The 25,073-nt window shown below is 38.6% G+C and overlaps 1 protein-coding gene across 6 annotated transcripts in view; it reads left to right on the forward strand.

Annotated features, from left to right (window-relative positions):
- Nucleotides 1–25,073, forward strand: part of SORCS1 (sortilin related VPS10 domain containing receptor 1) — a 766,642-nt gene that overhangs the window by 513,454 nt on the left and 228,115 nt on the right. For all 6 annotated transcript variants that reach the window (XM_043988103.1, XM_043988104.1, XM_043988101.1 and 3 more), the window contains exon 5: nucleotides 16,058–16,131. In XM_043988103.1, the coding sequence (XP_043844038.1) occupies nucleotides 16,058–16,131 (74 nt within the window). The remainder of the gene's footprint in view (nucleotides 1–16,057; nucleotides 16,132–25,073) is intronic.

Below are 25,073 nucleotides of genomic sequence, written 5' to 3' on the forward strand. Positions count from 1 at the left end.
CTTAGTGGTTGTGTGGTAAATACCTTTGGTTCGAGATCCTATCTTGATCTTTCTTAAAGAAATAGTTCTAGGCACATGGTACGCTAGTGCACAGAGCAGTGGACCGCACTGCCTGACAAATGCTACAGATTTCAGTGGCACTTGGGGAATGGCAAGTGACAGTTTTGATGAATTTAACTGTAGGAGAGACTGAATGAGGTAGGTGAGTATCTTTGCTAACTGTTCTTCAGCATGTCCCCCAAGCTTTTTTGCTTCTGCCACTGTCATCGGACTGTGATGACTTTGGGAATCAAGATAGATCAATTAGCCAAAATAGTTGGCTTTGATGCCGTTTTCAGTGTTTGTCACAAAGAAACAAGAATAATTTCTCTCTAAGGAAAATTCTTACTCTACTTTTGTTGAGTCAAAGTAGAGGGGACAAACAGTTCCTACTTCTAAAATAGCTTCTGTGTATTAATTCTCTTACTATTAGTGAATGTTCTTAATAGAAAAAAAGAACATCCTGTTGTATAAATCATGGCCTAGTTTCCCCAAGCTTTGGTCTCATTTTAAACATGTAAAATCCTAGAGGTGGCTTATTATTTTTTTGGTGAAGAGGCATCTTAAATGTTGCTACATAAAATATAGATGAAATGTAGGACATATGAGAATACTTCCTCCCATGCTCTTGCCCTGGCCACCACCAAAGGTATAGAAAACACATACAGAACTCACAAAGCTCACTGTTTCCCTATTTGGTCCACTTTTCCACAGTCCAGCATAGTATATCCCCCCACTTCCCACCTCCAAGCCCCTACATATTTGTTCCAACCTCTGATTTACTCTCTCCCTAGAGAGGAAACACACCTTGGAGCTACTTATACATGTGAAATCCTATTGGTCCTTATTATACCTTCAGAGCGTTCCCTCCTAGAAAGGAAATGTAATTGATGTGGCTGGATAGGCAACCCCCTTTCTCATCTTATTTTCATCATCCAAACCATTTACTTATAGTTTCCTTCTTTGTAAGTTACATCTCCCTGGACTAGAACAGTGTCTGGTACATTGTAGATGCCTGATAAATGCCTATTTATCGACTGATTCATAGCAGAGTCCTTTGCTGCTTTGCAATTTAGCTTTTTCTCTCTGATTCTCTCTCTCTCCCTAACAACAGGCGCCATATGCACAGTTTCTCATGATGCTTGTGCCATTGCCCCTTCTATAACCATAAGGCTGAATTGTAGGACTCTCAAATTTGGGATTTCATGAAATGCAATCTTTAATTCTAGTGCTGCCCATAAAATTTCCCTTCTTTGGCCAAAAGGTGAGATTTTAATATGAAGAAACCTAATAACATTCCCTCCTCCTTCCCCAGGCAGGGGCTCAGGAATGACATTGCCCAGCAACCCAACTCTTGGGCCATCTGGATAGACACACATCTGCTTCTCCCAAGTGCTTCTCCAAGAAGTCCCCCCACCCCCACCCCAGCTATTGCCATCCATTGTTCTAGGAATGTCCATTCTTGGATTTCTTTTCTCAGACATATGCTCATGTAAGGGAAAATAAAGGCAAAAGACAGCTAGAAGTTTGGAAACATTTCTCTAGCTAGAGTTAAATAATCACCCATTCAGGATAAAAAGAAGACAAGAACAGCTCCTAGAAATGGGGATTCTTGTGTATACTGGGTAGTTTATACCATGTCATATAATCTTTCCTAACATAGACTCTGGGAGGTTCTCAAAGGCAAAAGCCAATACTGGAAAAGGTGACAGTCTCCCTTATTTACCACTTATTTTGCCAAGGGGAAACATAAGAATCTAGTGATAGTCTTGTTGTCATAGAGGAGGAGGGAATCTAATGTTGAGCCCTTGCTCTCTATATCCCTTTAGTCAATGACTTGCAAGTTAGGTGTGGCTGCCAAATCTCTAGTCACGACTTTGGACAATGGCAAATACCTCTTTTAAAATAATAATTTTTTTTCAGTTCCACATTCATTCATTCATTCATTCATTCTCTCTCTCTCTCTCTCTCTCTCTCTCTCTCTCTCTCTCTCTCATGCTTGCCCCACCCAGGAAGATATCAAGAAATAAAATACTCATTATAAATCTGAAGATATACAAACCATGTTTACACATTATCCATGTTCTGAGGAGGGGAAAACAAAAAAGAAAAAGAAAGGGAAAGAGTGCTTCAGTCTTTATTCTAAGTCCATTAGTTATCTATCTGCAGGTGAATAGCATTTTTTATCATGAGTCTTTTGAAGTTTTGGGTCATTGTATTTAGCAGAGTTACTAAGTCTTTTGCAGTTGATTATCTTTACAATATTGTTATTACTATGTAGATCATTCTGGTTCTGCTAAATTCACTTTGCATTGGTTCATATAAGCCTTCTCAAGTTTTTACAAAACCATCCTCTTCATTGTGTCTTATTGCGCAATAATATTCCATCTCTTATAGGCCATAGCTGGCAGGTAGGTGGTGTAGTGGATAGAGCATTGAGCCTGGGGTCAGAAAAAACAAAGATGAAATGTGACCTTAGACAGTAGCTTTGCAACTCTGGGGAAAGTCACTTAACCCCTGCCTGAATAAAATTGGAGAAGGAAATGGCAAATCACTCTAGTATCTTTGCCAAGAAAACCCTATGGACAGTTGGTGCAAAGGGTTGCAAAGAGTTGGACACAACTGAACAACAACAACACCACCACCAACAAATACCATAACTTGTTTAGCAGTTCCCCAGTTGATGGACATCCCCTCAGTTTCCAACTCTTTGCAACCACACAAAAAAAAAACTATAACTATTTTGTTTTGCATATTTGAGTATTTTTCCTTTTCTTGTGATCTCCTTGGGGTATGGATCTAGTAGCAGTATTACCGGGATAAAGGATGTACACAGTTTTATAAACTTTTGGGTATAGCCCTACCAGCTGTGCACTAATATACCTATTTTCCCATATCTCTCCAGCATTTCTTATTTTCTCTGTCATCCCAGCCAATTTGATGGGTTTGAGGTGATACTGAAGAGTTATTTTAATTTGCATTTTTCTAATTATTATTGATTTATAACACTTTTGATGAATGTTTGTTAGAGAAGAATTGTATAGCTGAGAGGAACAGTACCCCTAAAAAACCCTAAATGCAATATGAGGAGGGAGTGAACTGAGAAAAAATACAGGAAATAAGGTTTTTGCAGGGGAAATATTCACACAGTGTAAGGGTAGTTGGGGAGAATGAACACACATAGGACAATTAGCTGGGGTCCTGGATGAAGTTAGATGTTAGATGTTAGATGAGAGAAGGTGGGGTATAAATCTAAGTCAAGCAGGTACTCTAGTGGTAGGGCAAAGGGGAATTCAGACTTGGGGTGTGGGTCAGGTTCTGGACAAGTACTTATTCATCCTAGGCGGTGTTGGTAGTTAATTGTTATTCACATTCACCAAAGTCAGGAAAAGGGGCTTTGAATAATTATGTTAGTCTTTTTCTGACTGGTGAGTCAAATTTGTTTGTTGGGGTTTTTTTTGTTTTTTGTTTTTTTTGCCGGGCAATGAGAGTTAAGTGACTTGCCTAGGATCATACAGCTAGTTAAGTGTCAAGTGTCTGAGGCTGGATTTGAACTCAGGTCCTCCTGAATCCAAGGCCAGTGCTTTGTCCACTGTGCCACCTAGCTGCCCCCTGTTGGTTTGTTTTTTAAGGTTTCCTGGGGGCTTCTTCATTTAGCTGATTGGAGAGGCTACTTTATTATTTATATCATGTCCAGGACAGTACTTATAAAAACTTTTATATTTTTTCCAATTATATTTTTTAAAATTTTAGCATTCATTTTTTAAATAAAATTGAGTTCCAAATTCTTCTCCCCCACTTTAACCCTTCCCCTCCTTAGGAAGGCTAACAATTTGATATATATTATTTATGTGCAGTCTTGCAAAAATGTCCATAATAGCCATGTTGTAAAAGAAAACAGACAACACAAGAAAAAGGTTTTTAAAAAAGTATGTTAAATCTCCTTTCAAAATTGATCAGTTCCCTCTCTCTTTGGAATTGAATAGCATTTTTAATCATAAGTCTTTCAGAACTGTCTTGGATCATTGTTTTGCTGAGAATAGATGAATCATTCAAGTTGATAATTTTACAATATTGCTGTTACTGTGTACAATGTTCTCCTGGTTCTGCTCACTTCACTTTGCATGAGTTCATAAAAGTCTTCCTAGGTTTTTGTAAAACCAACCTGCTTGTCATTTCTTATAGCACAATAATATTCTATCCAGATTATATACCACAACTTATTTAGCCATTCCCCGATTGATAGGCATTCCCTCAATTACCAATTCATTGCTAACACAAAATGAGCTGCTTTAAATATTTTTCTTTACATATTGGTCCTTTTTAATTTTCCTTTCTTTTAAAAAATCTCTTTGGGATACAGACTTAATAGTGATATTTCTGGGTCAAAGGGTATGCAAAACTATTTGAACATAGTTGCAAATTTTTATCTAGAATGATTGGATCAGTTCACATTTCCACCAACAGTGCATAAGTATCCTGATTTTTCCACATCTCCTCCAACTTTTGTCCTTTCCCTTTTTTTGTCATATTAGTCAACGTTATAGATATGTGGTAGTACCTCAGAGTTGTTTTAATTTGCATTTCTCTAATCAGTAGTGTTTTAGAATATTTTAAAAATATGAGTATGCATAGCTTTGATTTCTTTTGAATACTGCCTATTCATATCCTTTGACCATTTATAAATGAGGGAATGAATGGTATTCTTATCCATTTAATGCATTTCTCTATATATTTGAGAAATGAGGCCTTATCAGAAAAATTGCTGTAAAAATTTTTTTCCAGTGTTCTGCTTTCCTTCTAATCTTAGCTGTTTTGTATTTGTTTGTGCAAAATCTTTTTATTTTAATATAATTAGAATTTCCCTTAATGTTCTCTATCTCTTGTTTTGTCATAAATTCTTCCCTTATCCCTAGATCTGATAAGTAAAGTCTTCTAGGTTCACCTGATTTTCAGGTTCATTAGGATCTGCTTTGTGAATTTACACATCTGTAGTTCTATTTACCCAGGAAATCATAGGTGAAGAATGAAAAAAAAAAAGATGTGGGAGAAGGTAAAGTTCATCCAATTATATTCTAAAATTTATATCCCTTTAAAACCATTCAAGCAAAAGAAGCTAATTCATACTGGCCAAAATCATAAGTTTCATATCTTATAATATTTGTAATTTAGGGGCAGCTAGGTGGCACAGTGGATAAAGCACTGGCCCTGGATTCAGGAAGACCTGCGTTCAAATGTGGCCTCAGACACATGACACTAGCTGTGTGACCCTGGGCAAGTCACTTAACCCTCATTGTCCCACAAAAAAAAAAAATTGTGATTTAAATGTAATCCTGTTCTATTGAAGAACAAATGCCCCAAATTTTAAAGGAATTGTCATTTTCCCCCATTTTTTTATTACATTATATCACCTCCTTTGGGATTATTCCCCATATTCTCAGACTCTTATGATTGATGGAGGGGCAGTTAGTCAAATTCAAAGTTAGTGGGTCCAAACTCTGAAGACCATCACTCATGACTCCCCATTAATACATTCCCTTTTAATGGTGGGCCATTTAAAATCATTGAGGTAGCAATATGGTGTAATAGACAGTGTTGAACTTGGAGTCAGAAAGACTTGAGTTCAAATAATTTTTAAGGAGTCAACCACTCAGCATCAGTTCTTTTGTCCATAAGATGGGGATGGCATTTCCCTCAAAAGATAATCCCGAGGATCAAATCAAATAAGAAATCTAAAGCATTTTGTAAATCGTGATATAAATACCATCCAAATTCAATCTATTTTAGTTATTTCAAAGTAAGGCCATTTACAGAATGGTGTGGTAAGAATAGTGGCCATTAAACATTGGCCTCACAAACATGGGATATACTCTTCCCAAAATATACAGCTCCTCGGTGGGAAGAGTAGGTTCACCCATAGAGTAGACAGAGGGCTTCAAGCTGCTTCTGCTTCTGACTTCTTCTAGCTTTATCTCAGGCAAGTGATTTAGTATCCCTCTTATGATTCTCATGATAATAGTAATAATGGCTGACATTTTTATATTTACATATATTTTATTCAAAGTGACAGTTGAATTGCCAATATGCCTCTGTGGAGGCAATCGCCATACTAGGAGATTCTTATACTGATCAAAATAGATGTCCATTCCTCCTCACCCCTCAAAGAGTAATTAATTGGGTCACTGATTTAATTAATTATCAGGCATTTATTAAGTCTTTTTTTGGTAAGTCATTTCTATGTACTAGACATGATTTTGGGTCCCAAGGACACAAGGACCAAGAAGAAATAGTCTTTGTCCTCAAGGAACTTATATTCTATCAAGAGAAACAATCTCTAAATATTTAAGTAAATAGCACACACATATATACACATACATATATGCATATATACATATGGTAAATATATGACAATATAGATTAGTACCCTAGCCACTTGGGGGCAATATGAAAGGTCACATGCAGGAGGTAGTAAGTAAGCAACTTGAAAAAAGCTAGGGATTCTGCAAGGTAGAGATGAAGAGGCAGCACATTTAGGGCAGGCAGGACAGACTATGCCAAAATTTCAGAGATGGGTGAGTTATTTGAATGGCAAAATTACAAGTGTGTATGCATAAGACACGTTTTATATTCCACTCTTAGGACAAGAAAATGCCCCCAAAAAGTGAGATTATGTAAAAGTATTTTTTGTATGTTTGTATATTTGTTTTTTAACACAGCTTTTAGGATATGTTCAACAGTCAGCACACAGGTGTATTTCCTGTCCTTTCATCTCTACAGTGCTATATAGAAAAATCTAATATTCAGAATTCTGTCCTTGTGTCTCTGCAATATCCTAATTATTGAAGAATGATTCCATTGTAGGCCCTAGACTATAGTTACTAAGACTAGCAAGTGGATGTAGCCTTGTCCACAAGGAGTATCTTATTTATATGTTCACATGACACTTTAATTAGCTAAAAGTCTCACACATTCTAGTCTTTAAAGGTTTTACTGTATTTAGTAAGAACATCTCAAAGGCAGGAGGGGAGGGAGATTTAGGGTGCAGGATAAAAGGATCACAGATAGATGGATCCTATTATTTATTTTATAGGGCTTTTCTTCTAGAAAACCTCTCCTCCTCCCAATAATCTGTCTCTCTCTCGCTCTCTGTGTCTCTCTCTCTCTCTGTCTCTGTCTCTGTCTCTCTGCCTCTCTGTCTCTCTCTCTCTCTCTCTCTCTCCTCCTCCTCCTCCTCCTCCTCCTTCCCCTTCCCCTTCTCCTCTCCCCTACCTCTCTCCTCCCTTCCCTTTCCATTTCTTTCTATCTCTCAAATCATTTATGTTCTCTCTGATGCGACTGATCGTAATGATAGTGTTTGGTGCCTTGCTCTGACACTCCAAAGAAACCACAGAGCCTGAGACAGACAGGGCTGGAAATAGATCTTATTTAGAGGCTGCTAGAGCAGTGACTTTTAGTTAGAGTCTGGTTGGTTTTCCATGAAAAACCTTCCATTACTGGCTGGTACTGTTATTCACTGGAATGCTTTGACACCCCTCCCTCCTTTATGGAAGGAAGTCTTGCTGTCAGGCTGGATAGGTTTAATTAACACATTAACTTGAGTTGTGGTGAGATTTTTCCCTTTCCTCCTGTAATGAAGGCCTAACAATTCACTTCCTAGGGAGAAAATGTTTGAAGTAGTGGGTGAACTTGAAAAAAACTCCCTCTAGTGAGGGTTAATTTGTATTCACCTCTTACTTACAGCTACAAATCTCCTGAGAATTTCAAATGCCCTGAAATATTTAATCATAAGGATCAGGGCTCTCTTAACACATCACAGAAAACCACATTGGTCCCCAGGACACAGGCACAAACTGTCTATCTCATGGGGACTCTATTGCAGCCCCAGTGACATAGGTGCAGATCGTTCAAGCCCTGGGGAAGTGCTGCTATTTGACCCATGACACTGCTTGTCAATCAGAAAGTATTTAAGGAGCACCTCCCCTATGCTCAGTACTGTGCTAGGCCCTTTAAGAATGCTCAAGAAGTATAAGGCATAGTGTCTGCCCTCAAAATACTTATAGTCTAGAAGAGGAGATTAAACTAAGACTCATAAAATTATATCAGACTAATACGCCAGACAGTAGAAAGAACATCAATTTGGAGTGGGAAGTCTTGCATTTAAATTCCTTCCCCATTATTTCACTTCAGTAAACATCAAGTATTAGGTGCTAGTGATAAAAAGGCATACTGCCTCAGCCCTGAAGGAGCTCTTTCTACTAGGCAGTATAATATGTACATGGATGATGCAACAAAATTTAAGGAAGGTAAGAATACATGTTGCTGTAGGAGGAATTAGGGAAGGCTTCATGGAAAAAGAAGCACTTGAGGTGAGCATTGAAGGGAGTATTCTAAGAAGGAAAGATCAGGGGAGTGGGTGTGTATTCTCAGAATGGACAAATGGACATTAGTGGAATGTAGAAAGGGGGATTTTAGAACTATAATCATAGAATTGTAGAATCTGAATAAACCTCAGAGGCCATCTTGTTGGGGGCAACTGGGTATCGTGATGGTTAGAGTACCTGGCCTGGAGTTAGGAAAATTCATTTTCTTGAGTCCAAATTTGGTCTCAGACCCTGGACAAGTCATTTAACTCTGTTTGCCTCAGTTTCCTCATCTATAAAATGGGCTGGAGAAGGAAATGCCAAACCCCTCAAGTATCTTTGCCAAGGAGACCCTAAATGGAGTCAAGAAGAATTGGACATGACTGAAAAGTGAAAGAACAACAAAGGCCATCTTGTTTAACCTATATCCCAAAAAGAATCCTTTTTAAAAGATACCTGTTAGTGGTGCAGTGGATAAAGCACTGGCCCTGGATTCAGGAGTACCTGAGTTCAAATCCAGCCTCAGACACTTTGACACTTACTAGCTGTGTGACCCTGGGCAAGTCACTTAACCCCCATTGCCCTGCAAAAAAAAAAAAAAAGATACCTGTCAGTGGTTATTCAACTATTTCTTGATTGCCTCCTAAGAATAGGAATACTATACCTTTCCCTTCACCCTCACCTCCAACACAGTTCATTTTTACAAGAGTATTTTATTTTTTCCAATTACATGTCAGGACAATTTTTAGCATTCATTTTTACAAGATTTTGAGTTCTAAATTTTACTCTCTTCCTCCCCTACCCTCTTCTGAAAATGGTTGGAAATTTGATATAGGTTATACATGTGTAATCAAATATATATTTCCATATTCCATTTTTAATAGCTTGAAATGTTGGGAAGTTTTAAGTCTATATTCAGTCTATGTTTGACTCTTTGCACTATTCATTCACTTTTCCTGGTTTTGAGCTATTGGCTCATATAGGAAAAATGAGATCCCTCTTCCACATGACACCTTTTCATATATGGAGAAGCCTGGTTCTCCATTAGGTAACTATGTTGTTATTGCAGTACCCACGAAAGTGTTGCCCAAGTTTAGGAGCTATATCTTAATCTAAGGGACCCTTAAGCCCTGTCCATGCCATTGCCTACAGTTTTTTGAACTGGCAATGTTGTTTAGTAAAACATTGAACAATCTGACCTGCCAACCAGAGACATGATCCAGAAATTGCCAGGTTGTATTGACATATATTGAATTTGCACTTCACCCAAACGCCTTTTATTGTTTTAAACAAAATGCTCTTTAGCCATGCCTCTCCTACTAGCTATTTCCACTGTACTGCAACACCACCTGTTCTAGTCCTTTGAGGCTAGCTCGAATAGTCAAAGTGGAGAGATGTATATTATAACTCAGAGGCATGGCTTCAATTGGGTCTATGAGAATGGGGTTATATGAACTCCGGGCCTCTCAGGTACAAATACAGAATGCATAAAATCTTAGTATAACAGTATGAGAGCATTTGTCCCTCATTTTTCTTGTGCTCTCTCAAGGAAGGAAGCCAAGAGAATATTCCCAGGAATAGTGGGGAGTGAAGCAGAGCTTTAAATCGAAATAGGTTCCCTTGGCTGGTTCCCAAATGTTTTGTAGTTTGGATCAATCAAGTTGTTTGCTTTGGTGGCTAGTGAGTTGAGCCTCTCTTGGTTTAAATGTTCATTTTGTTCCAAGAGACATTGTCTCAGAAAAAAAGATCCTTCAAGGTTCACTGAGTATACAACATGGACTGGCTTAGTTTACTTGGAGCTGCCCAGCTCACCTGCAGCCTCAATATGAGCTTAGCCATTGGGGAAACCAATAACAATAATGGAGCATCAACTATATACAGGCTGGCTGGTAAGAAATACTGTGGAAGGGATATAGATACAGTGGAGGACATGCTCTGAAGCCTATGAAAGCTCCCCCTTCAAAAAGAGAACTATTGGGAAACTTCACTCTCTTGAATCTCAGTCAACACCTTCAAGATCCTGAGGGGGTGGGGCAGGGCAGAGCCAAGATGGCAGAGGAAAGGCAGTGATTTGTCTGAGCTTTCCCCAAGACACCTCCAAATGCCATAAGATGATTCTTGGAGCAGCAGAAACCAAGAAAGGGTGAAATAATTCTCTAGCTAAAGACAACTTAGAAGGTCAGTAGGACAGGTATTTTGTACTGGGGTTAGAGTGGAGCATAACCCAGCATAGACTGCTTCAGTGCAGACCCAGCCGCAGCACAGACCCAGTCCCAGCCCCAGCAAACTGTAATTCTTTTTCTGAATGTGGAGAACATTTTCCCATCATAAGTCTTTTGGCATTGTCTTGGATCATTGCATTGCTGAGAAGAGCCATGTCTATCGCAGTAGATCATCATACAATGTTGTCGATACTGTGTACAGTGTTCTTTTGGTTTTGCTCATTTCACTCAGCAGTAATTCATGTAAGTCTTTCAAGGTTTTCCCGAAATCCATCTACTACTTATCATTTCTTACAACACAATAGTATTCCATTACATTCATATGCCACAACTTGTTCAGCCGTTCCCCAATTGATGGGCATCCCCTCAGTTTCCAACTCTTTGCTACCACAAAAAGAACAACTATAAATATTTTTGTACATGTGGGTCCTTTTTCCTTTTCCATGATCTTTTTGATATACAGACCTAGTAGTGGTATTGCTGGTTGCACAGTTTTAAAGCCTTTTGGGCATGGTTCCAAATTGTTCTCCAGATTGGTTGGATAAGTTCACAGCTCCACCAACAGTGCATTACTGTTCCAATTTTCCCACAGCTTCTCCAACATTTATCATTCTTGATTTTTGTCATATTAGCCAATTGGATAGGTATGAGGTGGTACCTCAGAGTAGTTTTAATTTGCATTTCTTTAATCAGTAATGATTGAGAACATTTTTTCATATGGTTTTGGATAGTTTTAATTTCATCATCTGAAAACTGTTCATATCCTTTGCCATTTCTCAATTGGGGAACATAGAACCTTTCTATGGTGACAATGAAGATCAAGATAAACCCTTAGAAGAAGATAATAAAATCAAAGCTCCTACATCTAAAGCTTCCAAGAAAAATATGAATTGGTCTCAGGACATAAAAGTGCTCAAAAAAAGGACTTTGAAAATAAAGGAAGGGAGAGAGCAAGGAAAAAAAATGGAAAGAGAAATGATAGTGATGCAAGAAAATAATGAAAAAAAAAGTCAACAGCTTGGTAAAGGAGAGACAAAAAATACTGAAGAAAATAACACCTTAAAAAACTGACAAGGCCAAATGGTTAAAAAAAAAAAAAAAAAGGTACAAAAAGCCAGTGAGGAAAAGAATGCCTTGGAAAGCCAAATTGGCCAAATGGAAAAAAGAAGTACAAAAGCTTTCTGATGAAAATAATTCCTTTAAAATTAGGGGTGAGCAAATGTAAGCTAATGACTTTATGAGGAATCAAGAAACAATAAAGCAGAACCAAAAGAATGAAAAAAATGTAAGGCAATATGAAATATCTCATTGGAAAAACAACTGACTTGGAAAATAGATCCAGGAGAGATAATTTGAAATTCATTAGACTACTTGAAGTCCATGATCAAAAAAAGAGCCTAGATATCATCTTCCAAGAAGTTGTCAGGGAAAATTGCCCTGTTATTCTAGAACCAGAAGGTAAAATAGAAATTGAAAGAATCCATTGATCACCTCCTGAAAGAGATCCCAAAATGAAAACTTCCAGGAATATTATAGCTATATTGCAGACCTCCCAGGCCAAGAAGAAAATATTGCAAACAGTCAGAAAAAACAATTCAAGTATTGTGGAACCACAGTCAGAATAGCACAAGATCTAGCAGCTTCTACATTAAAGGATTGGAGGGCTTGGAATATGATACTCTGGAGTGCAAAGGAACTGGGATTACAACCAAGAATCACCTACCCAGCAAAAATGAGTATAATCCGGGGGCGGGGGGGAATTCAATAAAAGAGAGGACTTTAAGTCATTCTTTTTGAAAAGATCTGAGCTGAATAGAAAATTTGACTTTCAAATATAAGACTCTAGAGAAGTATAAAAAGGTAAATAGGTAAAAGAAATTATAAGGAAGGGATATTAAAAAGTTAAACTGTTTACATTCCTATATTGGAAGATGATACTTGTAACTCATAAGAACATTCTCATTATTAGGGCAGGTAGATGGTATATATTTAGACAGAGGATACAGGTGTGAGTTGAATATGAAGGGATGAAATCTTTAGAAAAATAAAATTAAGGGGTAAAAGAGGAATACTCTGGGAGAAAGGAAAAGGGAACAGTGGAATGAGGTAAAGTATCCCACATAAAAGAAGCAAGAAAAAGCTTATCCAGTGGAAGGGAAGATGACGGAGGTGCTGGGGAGTGAACCAACCTTGCTATCATTGGAATTGTCTCAATTGAGTATATAGTAACCTATCTTACCCTACAGGAAAGTGGCAGGGGAAGGGCATAATGGGGGGGGGGATTATGATGGAACACTATTGTGCTATATGAAATGATGTGCAGGATGCTCTCAGAAAAACCTGGAAAGATTTACATGAGCTGATGCAAAGTGAAATGTAATGTATACAAAGTAATAGCAATATTGTAAGATGATCATCTGTGAATGACTCAGCTATTCTCAGCAATATAATGATCCAAGACAACTCTGAAGGACTTATCAAAAATGTGATCCATCTCCAGAGAAAGAACTGATGTGTCTGAATACAGATTGAACCATATATATTTTTTTTAAGTTTCTTATTCTTAAGGGGGTTTTTTTGTCTGTTTTCTTCCACAACCTGACTAATGTGCAAATGTTTTGCATGACTACACATGTATGATTTATATTGAATTCTTTGCGTTCTTGGGGCGGGTGGGAGCAAGAGAATTTGGAACACAGAGTTTTAAAAATGGATGTTGAAATTGTTTTTTCGTTTGTTTGGGGTTTTTTGCGGGGCAATGAGGGTTAAGTATCTTGCCCAGAGTCACACAGCTAGTAATTGTCAAGTGTCTAAATCTGGATTTGAACTCAGGTCCTTCTGAATCCCGGGCCAGTGCTCTATCCACTGTCCCACCCAGGTGGTCCCATTGAAATTGTTTTTGCATGTAATTGGGGAAAAACAAAATTCTAAATAAATGAAAGAAAAAAAAATATCCTGAGGGCAACAGACAACCAAAGAGCTTTCTAGCCGAAACTTTACTATGAGATACATTCTCTTCTCAACCTCTCTCTAAGTTTTTGACAACCTATGAGGAAACCTGAAGGTCCTTTTACATCTCTTCCTTAGGCCTAAAGTAGAGCCAGTATTAAGAAGTTGCATCCCAGGGGCAGGTAGGTGGATCAGTGGATAAAGCACTGGCCCTGGAGTCAAAAGGACCTGAGTTCAAATCTTGCTCCAGACACTTACTAGCTGTGTGACCATGGACAAGTCACATAACCCCAATTACCTCCACAAAAAGGAAAAGGAGTTGCATCCTTCCTTTCTTCTTGGTCCACACTACACTCTATACCTCTTCAGAACCAAACAAAAAGGCACTGTCCAGCCTAAGTCAAATAATGCCTCCAAATTATACCTCAAGCCAAATGCCCTCCTGAGCCAAACAGAACACCTTCTTCTTGGTCCAAGAGGTCTTCTCAAACTAAAGGTCTGCCAAAACCTTCAGTCCCTTCCCCAAAAGCTCCCTTTCAGGAACAAGTACTTCACCTCTTCTACCCCAGATGAATTCTGCCTTTGCTAGAATCATTTTAGCTTGCCTCATTTGTTAATGCCTTTCCTTCTTAAAAAGGTCACACTTGCTAGTTTTGTAATATTTATATCCAAAGTGTGTTAGTTGGCAGGGAGGGCTGTGGGTGAAGTATAGAAGGAGAACCTTGTCCTTTCTCTGTCCACTGTGTCCTTTCCTATCCTTGATTAACCCTTAGTGTAAATTACCTCTCTGTATATTGTTTAGTTTCCATCCACATATACATTCATCCATCTATCTATCCATTCATCCATGTACCCATATATCCATATATATGGAGACTGAGTCTCCCAGTCTTGGTCAGGCTAAAAGTGTAGCAGCCATTCATAGGACTGATCCCACTGTTGATTGGCATTGTTCTAGGAGCTTTGATCTACTTGGTTTCTAACTTGGGCTTGTTTGCCCCTCCTCAGGCATCCTGTTAATTTCTTACTCCTGGTGCTGGACATAGTGCAGACACTTGATTGGCTTCATCCTGCTGAGCTTAAGCAATCCACCAGTCTAAGCTTCCTCAGTAGTAGGGGTTACAGGTATTCTCTATGCCTGACATCAGTAAATTTTAATAAACATTTCTGCCAAGGTAAGGAAGATTCTCTTCTTCTGACTTCTTAAAGAGGCAGCTTCTCACCACCCTACCCACAGAGCATCTTCCCTTTGTACTTACATGTCACAGTTCAGCTTCTCTGGGAAGGGGAGCCTCTAGGATACATAGCACACAAAATTTCAAGGAGGAGAGTGGCTGGCTTCCTTCCCCCCTGTTTTATTGGCCCTCTCTGATGTCCTTCAACTTCCAGCTTGTGTCCGTGATGGGCCTCTAAAACCATTCCCTTTACATACTGGGTTAGGGGAGAAAACAGTCAAGACACACATGAAAGATATGATACATACAATGGTACTAGTAAAATGTTGAAATTAATATAGTATTAACAATGTGTATTGTATTATAGAAGATATTGAGGTCAGAGAGTAATTGCAAGTAAATAAAACTAAACATGAAAGGTTTCTTATGGGAGTAAACGACATCTTCAAAATAAGTTAGATTTTATAGGATCCAGAATGTGTGCATTGTCAGAGAGAAGGCTAGCTGATGAATGTCTGGTATACAATAGGATTTGAGAATCATATTAAGGGGGGGTGGTGTGGGGGAGTATAGAGAGGGGAAAGAAGTGGACTGGTCAGGATCTTTCATTAAGAACAGTAAATACTCAGTTGTCCTCAGATGTCACAATGGTGTTTTCATTCAACAGCAACTTAACAAGCATCCATAAAGCACCTACTATGTGCCGGATACCATATAAAGACAAAAATAAAATGGATATTTTTCCCTTAAGGATCTTATGTGTGTATATGTACATATTCTATATACATTCATACACATACATATATGTATATGTATGTATATAGGAGGAGCCACATGTACACAGAATACAAGATATGGGCAAAGTACTTTTTGAAGATGTATGATACCAAGTAAGAGGGGGAAGATCAGGGTATGTTTCCTTAAGAGATGGCACTTCTCATTGTATAGCCTGATAATCTCTATTCACTGACTCCAACTCTTCCATCCTTATTTCCCTCTGCTTCTTTAGATAAACCCTAAGCCTCAGCCAGAGCCTCATCTAAACATTATACAGGGTGGGAGAAAAGTCACAAAGGAGTTTCAATATTTACTAACTCCTTTATTTTTTGTTTTTAATTTATATTACCATAGCATCATATACAGTATGTGTGTATGTATACATATATGAAATAAAGAAAATAATTTCCAAAAAGTTATTTAAACATCAGATTCCTTCAGGACTTTTGGCCCATCCTATACTTGTTGATGGAGCAATCTGGTGTTTCACCCTGTGCAGGTTTACACAACTGAGGTCTCTTTCTCTTCTCTACAGTTATACAGCTCTGCAGAATTTGGGAGGAGATGGCAGCTTCTCCAGGAAGGAGTCGTTCCAAACAGATTCTACTGGTAAGAATGTGATAATGTCTCCTTTCATATACTGAGAAAACAGCCCAAATGGCCCTGGATTGGGCCATCAGATTGTTGGTATAACATTAATTGTTCTGGTTTGGGAATGACCTGGTTTTTTTCCATCCAGGAGGGTTCTCAGTCACATTGGGGAAGAAGCAAAGCCTGTTTGGAATTTTTAAGTTTCACTACAAGTCTCCAAATAAGACCAAATGATGATTTTTCTACTATTTATTTTAACATGTATTATGTGCCAAGAACTGTGCTAGAATTCCTAAGCTTCCTAAAAGACTAAACTCAAGTTCTAGTTCCTTCTTGTGCACATCCCCAACTTGATAATTCTGTCTCCCAAATTCCTTTGTATTTATTTTATATATTTTAAAATTTACTTCTCTGTGTATATAGCTCTAATCAGAAATGTGAAAATATTAAGTTCTTTGCAACCTTAAAGTGCTATATAAATATTGACTATTATTATTACTATGTTGATTATTAGTTTTGTTATTTATTTAAGTTTAAGCTTCTTTCAATGTTGTGAGGCTGGCTAAGGGGAAAATGACTGTCATTAAAGCAAAAGGCAACAATGAATGGAAGCTCATTGAGGGCAGGGTCAGTTTGATTTTTATCTTTGTCTGCTGTGTAGAAGATAGGGAGTGCTTGATAAATGTTTATTGATTTGAACAAAATGGAATGAAACTTCTAGTCAGTGAGCAATACAGAAATCATTCAGATCTGGCCCTTTTTCTCCTGGAGTTTATGAGCTACAAGGGGAATTACAAAACCTATGCACATATGTAGTACCTCACAATTGTAGTATCAAATAGAATAGAATACAGGTAGAAATTTTGGTGCTGAGTGATTGAGCCAAGAAAGGGAAGGCCCAGCATAACTTTGTACCCAATCTGTCAAACAGGAAAGTAAGGTTCATACAAGCAGATCTTTACCCCTTTTCTTCCTTTCTTTCCTCTGCTCCCTTCATCCTTTTCCTTTATCATTTTTTTGGTCAGGCTTATGAACTTGACTCCAGAGAGGAATTTTTGAAGTGGCCTCTAAGTTGGAATACACCTTTTGCTGTAAGCTTAGAACAAATCTTTTAAGCATACATTGTCAGAGGCAGGGCATTCTGAGGGAGCTGTTCTCATGAGCAGATTGCGGCTGGGCCATAGAAATGTCCCTTTCCATTCTCTTAAAAATGAACACACCAAAGCCAAGCCAAGCATATGTGCCATTCATTTCTCTACACGTTTGTCTCAGGATGTATGTATGTATGATACAGCACCTATCACTAAAGGCCTGCCATTCCCCTCCTGTACACTCTTAGATACATCCAAGAAAAATACATTTTTATCTCTCTCATTTTCAAATGCTACACTAAAACCCCTTTGGGAATTGAAAGGCAAGAACTGCATTAGAGAAACCGTTAAAACTACTGATGCCTCCTGAAAAGGCAGCCCATTTGGAGACGAGCCTGGTGAGAGATAACACAGTTGTACTCCTGTAAAGCTGGCCCTTTGTTTTCATCACTAGGGAACATAAACACTAAAAAGGGGGTTTCTGTAGCTTGAAAGTTTATCCATCTTTTCTCTGCTACTGCCCAGATCTCTCTGGTACCATTTTTAAACATCAGATCAAATAAAGTCTCTTCTATCAGTGTAGGTATCTCTAGCCCATGTTGACCTCCTTTGCTCTCAAGCCTGGAATATTTAGTGTCTGTGTTAATGTATGATACTGGCTTAAAGGGATATATGGTAGTTTCAAGTTTCTGGGTGTGTTTTTTTCTCCTAAGTAAGTTGCTTTATTTTTACATCCTTTTAGTACCTAGGACAAGACTATGATTAACTGTGACTGAATTAATAGTTCACTTTTTCTATATCAATGTAAGTTTTTTAAGGCACTTTGTATACATTTTCTCTTTTTCATCCTTGAAGCCTGGTATGGTCAAAAGAACAATGATTTTATTTTTCTTTTTGAGGCAAACAGTATCAAGTGACTTTCCCAGCGTCATACAGGTAGTAAGCGTGGGAGACCAGATTTGAACTCAGGTGCCCCTGACTCCAGGGCTGGTGTTCTATGCACTTTGCCACCTACCTTCCACAAAGACAAAATGATTCTTAAGTCAGAAGACTTGGACTGAAGTCCTGCCTCTGATGCTTTACCTGCGTGACCTTGGGCGTGTTTCTTAACCTTTCCCAGCTTTAGTTTTCTCATGTATAAAATGAAGGCATTAGACTAGAAGCTTTTGAGGCCTTTCAGATCCAAAATATGAAGTTTGATGCTGTTTTAATAACCATTTTACAGGTGAGAAATGTGAAAATCATGAGAGTTATGCCTTGCTAAATGTCTGGGGTGATATTTGAACCCAAGTATTCCTGACTTCATGTCTAGCACTCTGTCCACTATTCCAAGCTGACTGAAAGTACTCATGTATGCATTCATATATGTATGTATGTGTGTATACATATGTATAGCTCTATATGTAGTCCTGAAATAATTCAGTAAAGTTTATGAAGGATAAATTAAAAGGTAAGCATCTTCATATCCATATCAAATCTAGCCCTCATTCAAATTCTACAACCTGATGGCTATAGGATACTCACTTAGCTTGAAAACACAGGTCTTGTTGATTTGAAATTTATGAAAATTTACACTAGGCTTAGGGTGAAATCTATTTCTGCCTTGTTAGTGAAAAAGGGTTTTTTTCTTGCACATGAACATTGAAACAACATTTGAAGGGGCGTTTTACTACACTCAGTGTACCAAGTATTTTCAAGCACTTACCTATTGAAAGTGTTTTGTAAACCTTAAAGTGCTATAGCAGTTCTAGTTATTATTATGATTATCACTATATAAACAGTGCACTTGTAAACCGAGCAGGAAATATATTACCTATAATGATGCTAATTTGAAATCTTTCAAGTCTAGTCATTGAAATAGAGCATCTACCAAGTAACACTGAATTTGCCTCATTGTTGTTGCTGGATGTCCCTGAAAATAACACGGTTCCTCTTTCTGTGAGAATATCCCACAGTTCAGACTTTTCACTCTTTTTAAAATCCACTGTTTTCCAGTAAATTCTGAATTAGCGAAGTCTGATGGATCATGCTGAGAGGAAGGGTAGGTAAAGCACTGGTGTTTACATTGAGCTAGGTCTCTCCACTTACACAAAAGGGCACATAAAGGAAAAAAGCAAGCCTGTATCATAACATCTCCTGGTGGAGGCTATCTAACATGACTGCACAAAGTTCCAGAAGCTCCTGATTTAAGTTTCATAGCTTCTTACTGGCCTAAGCTCTCAAGTTTGGCTTAAGCTTTTGTAAATAGTAAAATAGTTGATGAAAACCACAAGGACTTACCAATACCCTCATTTATTTATTTATTTATTTTAAACATTCTTTTCTTTTTAAATGTTGAGTTCAAAATTCTCTCCCTTGCACTCCTGCCCTATCTGTCAAGAAGGCAAAAAGTATGATATTAATTATACATGTGAAATAATGAAAAATATATTTCCACATTAGTCATATTGCAAAAAGAAAGAGAGAGAAAGAGAGAAAATTATACTTCCAGTTGCATTCAGAGTGCATCATTTTCCTCTCAGGAGGTGGATAAAATTTTTTCATCATGACTCCTTTGGAATTGTCTTGAATCATTGTATTGATCAGAGTAGCCAAGTCTTTCACAGTTAATCATCATTACAACATTGTTGTTGCTGTGCACAATGATCGCCTGGTATTTCTCACTTCATTTTGCATCAGTTTTTACAGTTCTTGCTAGGTTTTTCTAAAACCACACCCCTCAAAATTTCTTATAGTACAATAGTACTCCATCAAAATCGTATGCCCCAATTTGTTCAGTTATTTCCTGACTGATGGGCATCCCCTCAATTTCTAACTCTTTGCCATCATAAAAAGAGCTGATATAAATATTTTTGTACATACGAGTTCTTTTCTTTTCTCACTGATGTCTTTGGGATATAGACCTAGTAGAGGTATTGCTGGGTCATAGTATATGCACAGCTTTATAACCCTTTGGACATAGTTCCAAATTTTTCTCCAAAATGGTTGTACCAGTTCACCACTCTACTTACAGTACATTAGTCTACCTATTTTTCTTCATTCCCCTCCAGCAATTGTCATTTCTTATAAGTGTGAGGTATTACCTCAGAGTTGTTTTTATTTAATTCTAATAACCAATAGTGATTTAGAACCCAATATTCTTTTAAAAATGTTCTGGTGCTCAGAAATTCTTAGGTGCTGATGTGAAAGGTAGAGTCAAAGCTAAATTATTAACAACCTTCCAAATAAGTTGCTTCAAACTGCACAAGAGTTTTTAAGCATAACTAGAAAGATTTGGTGAGTTTACTTTTACAACAGGTTGCTTTGATGACCTTTTCATAAATTCAAATACAGTTGTTTGAAAGGGGCTAATCTAAGCTACCTACTTGGTAAAAGCAATTGTCAATTGGCCTTCAGGGAGCATACAGTTTCTTCCTTAGGAAGTTAGGTGTTCTAACAGGCTGTGTGCATAGATCTCTCCCTATTGAAAAGGTACAGGAGCTCAAAGGAACAGGTACTGGAATGCCATTCAACCATCCTTATGTCTACCCGTTTCCTTGCTATCTTGGGAATCACTGATAGGTCATTTGGACACCTTTGCCAGCTGCTCATGAGGAATATGGGGATTTGAGGAATAATTCAATAGAATATCACCATGAGCTGTAGTGCTTAGAGAACAGAGAGGGAAGGCAACTAGTCACCATGTGCCTAAGTGGGATTGGAGAAAAAGACTGTGCTTCAAAGTACAAGGAGAAGGGGGATCCTCCCCCAGGAGTCCTCTGCCAGGAACTTTTCATGTAAATCTTTGGGTTGTATGTGAAGAAAGCTTAAGAACCACAGAGGTCTAAACCCATTTTCAAGGTTTTCCCACACAGGTTATTAGTAAGGAAGTTGACCTTTGGGAACAGTGCAATATTGAAATTACCTCTACTTGCTGGAAAATGAAAAGAGCAGCAGGGGAGCTATGAAATATGGGGAGGACAGCAGAAGGGGGAATGGGAGTGGTGGCTATGCAGTAACTGTTTATCTCTTTGGTAAGTAGTAGGGAGTCAGAGTAACTAGAAGGAAATAATAATGAGCAGATGGGAACTATGGAAATGGTCCCCAATATGGAGGGACAAACCTCATCCTCTACCCCTTCCTCCAATGAGTGACCTTTCTTGGAAAGGGTAAGGAACATATCGGGCAATGAAAAATAAGCATGTGAGTACTGTCAGTAGTTCTCAAAGGTATCAGAAGAATAATGACGCTTCTGAAAAGCTCCATTTTCAAATCATATTTCTAGTTTTGCTGTCCAAATTCCATAAGATTAATTTTAATTGCTCATGTAAGAAAGGCTATAGGGACAACTTGATGGCTTAGTGGATAGAGAGACCTGAGACTGGAGTCAGGAAAACCTGTTTTCAAATCTGGATTCAGAAACTTACAAGCTATGTGACCTTGGGCAAGTCTTTTTTTTTTTTTTTTTTTTTTTGGGTGGGGAGGCCTAGGGTCACACAACTAGTAAGTGTTAAGTGTCTGAAGCTGGATTTGAACTCAGGTCCTCTTGACTTCAGGGCCGGTGCTCTATCCACTGCACCACCTAGCTGCCCCACCTTGGGCAAGTCTTAACCTCAGTTTGCCTAGGAGGCAGCTGGATGACTCAGTGGATAGAACACTGGGCCTGGATACAGGAGGATCTGTGTTCAAATGTGTCTTGAGACACTTACTAGGTATATATATGACCCTGGGCAAGTCACTTAATTTCTGTCTGCCTTGATCCACTGGAGAAGGAAATGGCAAATCACTCCATTATCTACCAAGAAAATCTCATGGACTTTATGGTTCATAGGGTCACCAAGAATCAGGACTGAACAACAAGAAAGGACATCTTACCCTCCCCTGTTTTCTTTTCCAGGTTAAATATTATTATTATTATTATTTTTTAGCTAATGATGAAGCATGATATCCATCTCCAAAGAAAGAATGGATATTGATTGAACACAGACTGAAGCGTGCTATTTTTCACTTTCTTCATTTTTTCTTTTATTTGATTTTTCTTATACAAGATGACTAATATGGTAATGCTTTACACAATTTCACATGTATAACCTATCTGATTTCTTACCACCTCAGGGAGAGGAGAGGTGAGGAAAGGGAAGAAGGGATAGAATTTGGAACTCAAAACCTTAAATAAAAATGTTTATTAAAAAATATTACTTTTTCCTTCAAATATTCCTCATATTGGATGATTTGGGGAAGCTTAACAATCCTGGTGATCATCATCTAGATACGCTTCACTTTGTCAGAGCCCCTCTGATATGTCTTCATTTCAAATTGAAGAGAGGTCTCTACTGGGAAATCCTACAGATCTGTCCTTTGCTCTGTACTGTTTAATGTTTATCAGTGACATGGATGAAAGTCCCTTTTGTTAATGGCTTCCCCCTGATTTGAGGGCCTCAGATGTACTTTATAGAAAGATTAGCTTTTCTGTTTCATTACAACCTTTGGGATGATCTTGGAACAGTGATATATGTCGTTTTTCAAGGGTGGTTACCACTTCCTCTTATAAGTATGTAGGTTCATAAAATTTTAAATATTAGCAGGTTTATTTAGATGTTAATAGAAACACAGAAGACTTGAACCTGAGCTCATGAGTAAATATACCCTGCAAAGAATAATCTTCCTCCACAGATGTATATTATCTCTATGATTTACAATATTGACCAGAGAATGACTTTAGTTCAGGTGGAGAGAATAAAGGGCTCATATATCAGAACTCCTCTTTATATTTTTGTTGTTGTTCAGTTGTTTCAGTCATATCTGATTCTTCATGACCCCCTTTTAGGGATTTAAGCATAGCCTGTTTCTAGAGGCTGTCTGTCAGTGGTAGTCATTGCCCTGGGTTGGGTCATCTTCCTCCAGCTGACTGGCACATAGTAAGTGCAACTGATCCCTAGAGCCTTGTCCTTAGTGTGGAATTTGGGTAACTGACTGAAGCCAGCTCATACTACCCTTTACTCTCTACTTAAAACCTTTTAGGTTTTCTTGGCAAAGAAACAGGAGTGGTTTGCCATTTCCTTCTCCAGTTCATTTTACAGATGAGGAAACTGAGACAAACAGGGTTAAGTGACTTACTCAGGGTCATGCAGCTAGTTTGAGGCTACATATGGACTTACATCTTCCTGACTGCAGGTCCAGCACTCTATCCACTGTACCACCTAGCTGCCCCATCCTCTTTATATATCCTCTTTTTCTTTTTTTTCTTTTTCCTTCCTTCCTTCCTTCCTTCCTTCCTTCCTTCCTTCCTTCCTTCCTTCCTTCCTTCCTTCCTTCCTTCCTTCCTTCCTTCCTTCCTTCCTTCCTTCCTTCCTTCCTTCCTTCCTTCCTTTCTTTCTGTTGAGGCAATTGGGGTTAAGTGACTTGCCCAGGGTCACACAGCTACTAAGTGTCAAGTGTCTGAAGCCGTATTTGAACTCAGGTCCTCCTGACTCCAGGGCTGGTGCTCTATCCACTGCACCACCTAGCTGCCCCTATATATCCTCTCTGTATAGAGTCTTATTTATTTCTTAAACTTCCCCTCTGATTATTGCTCCTCATTGGTTTATTTGTCCAGGGCCCTTCTCTACCTCTCCATCATAGCTCTTTTATACTCATTAAGTGTCATTGATCCTCTCACTACCATTGATGTGTTCCATAATCCATCCTGGTGGGAATCATTATTTTTCTCAGCTGAGCTGCCACTTGGGTCTACTTTGTTGTTGCTTTTAATTCAGCTCTCCTTTAGTTGAGGGTGCATCTCACCCAGCTCCTCAGCTCTTTTTTCTTGCTTTCACCAATTAACTTTCTGTAAACCAAAGGTGCATGTTACTGATCCCTTACTTTGCTTGGTCTGCTCCACAGTTCAGCTGTACTCCCATAGAATCAATGATTTACAGCTAGAAGAGATCTCAGAGGCCATCTCGCTCAACTGCCACCTTTTATAGATGAGGAAATTAAGACTAAAGGAAGTTAAGTGACTTTCCCAAGGTCACCTAAATAATACATAGCAGAGGCAGGGTTTGAACCGAGGTCTTCTGACTCCTGAGCCAGTGTTTTGCTCTGATGTTCCCCTCACCCCACTTTGTCCCATGCTTCTTCCAATAGGTGAAGCTAATCCTATTCTCCAGGGTTCCAGTTCCAAAATCTGGCTTTTCTTTTCATTCGTTTTTTTTCCAAGTCATTCAACAAGCCTGGAATGTCCTCCTACCTTACTTCTGCCTTTGAGTGCTCATGTTTCTTCAAGACTCAGCTCATGTTTGGTCCTTGGAACTTTTCTTAATTTCCATAATTTATTAGTGTGTGTGTGTGTGTGTGTGTGTGTGTGTGTGTGTGTGCGTGTGCGTACGCGCGCCCTCAAATGACCTTGAACTTGCCGATTTCTGTATGTGTTCCATCCCTTGAGGAGAATGTAATGTTTATATGAGCAGAGGTCATTTTGGTTTTGAATTCCCACTGCCTAGCATAGTGATTCACATGTCACAGATGTTTAATAAATGTGGATTAAATTGTTTTGAATCACAATCCCTTCATACTTTAGTCTATAATCCTCATGAATGTTATGGTTAAGTATAGACACATATACAGTAGACTTCTGCCAGTCGGGAACGACCATGGATCAGCGCCTTGAAGAGCCACAGTCCACAGTGTGGCTGTGCAGTCCGATACGGGAGCCGCAGCTCCTGCCACAATGAGGACATCAGAAAACCGTGCTCTCTGTTGCCTGTCGGTTCCTGCGTCTCATTCGTTTTTCTTCCTCCAGAACTTGGAGGCCCATCTCAGCCGAGCACAAGCTGCTCCTGAGTACTGAACTCCATCCGGCGCGGTCCTTGGCCATCTCCTCCCAGCTGCCAGTGTCTATTCCCAGAGCCC

The sequence above is a fragment of the Dromiciops gliroides genome, chromosome 2 (genome assembly GCF_019393635.1).
Source record: "Dromiciops gliroides isolate mDroGli1 chromosome 2, mDroGli1.pri, whole genome shotgun sequence".
In the NCBI taxonomy this organism is placed as follows: Eukaryota; Metazoa; Chordata; class Mammalia; order Microbiotheria; family Microbiotheriidae; genus Dromiciops; species Dromiciops gliroides.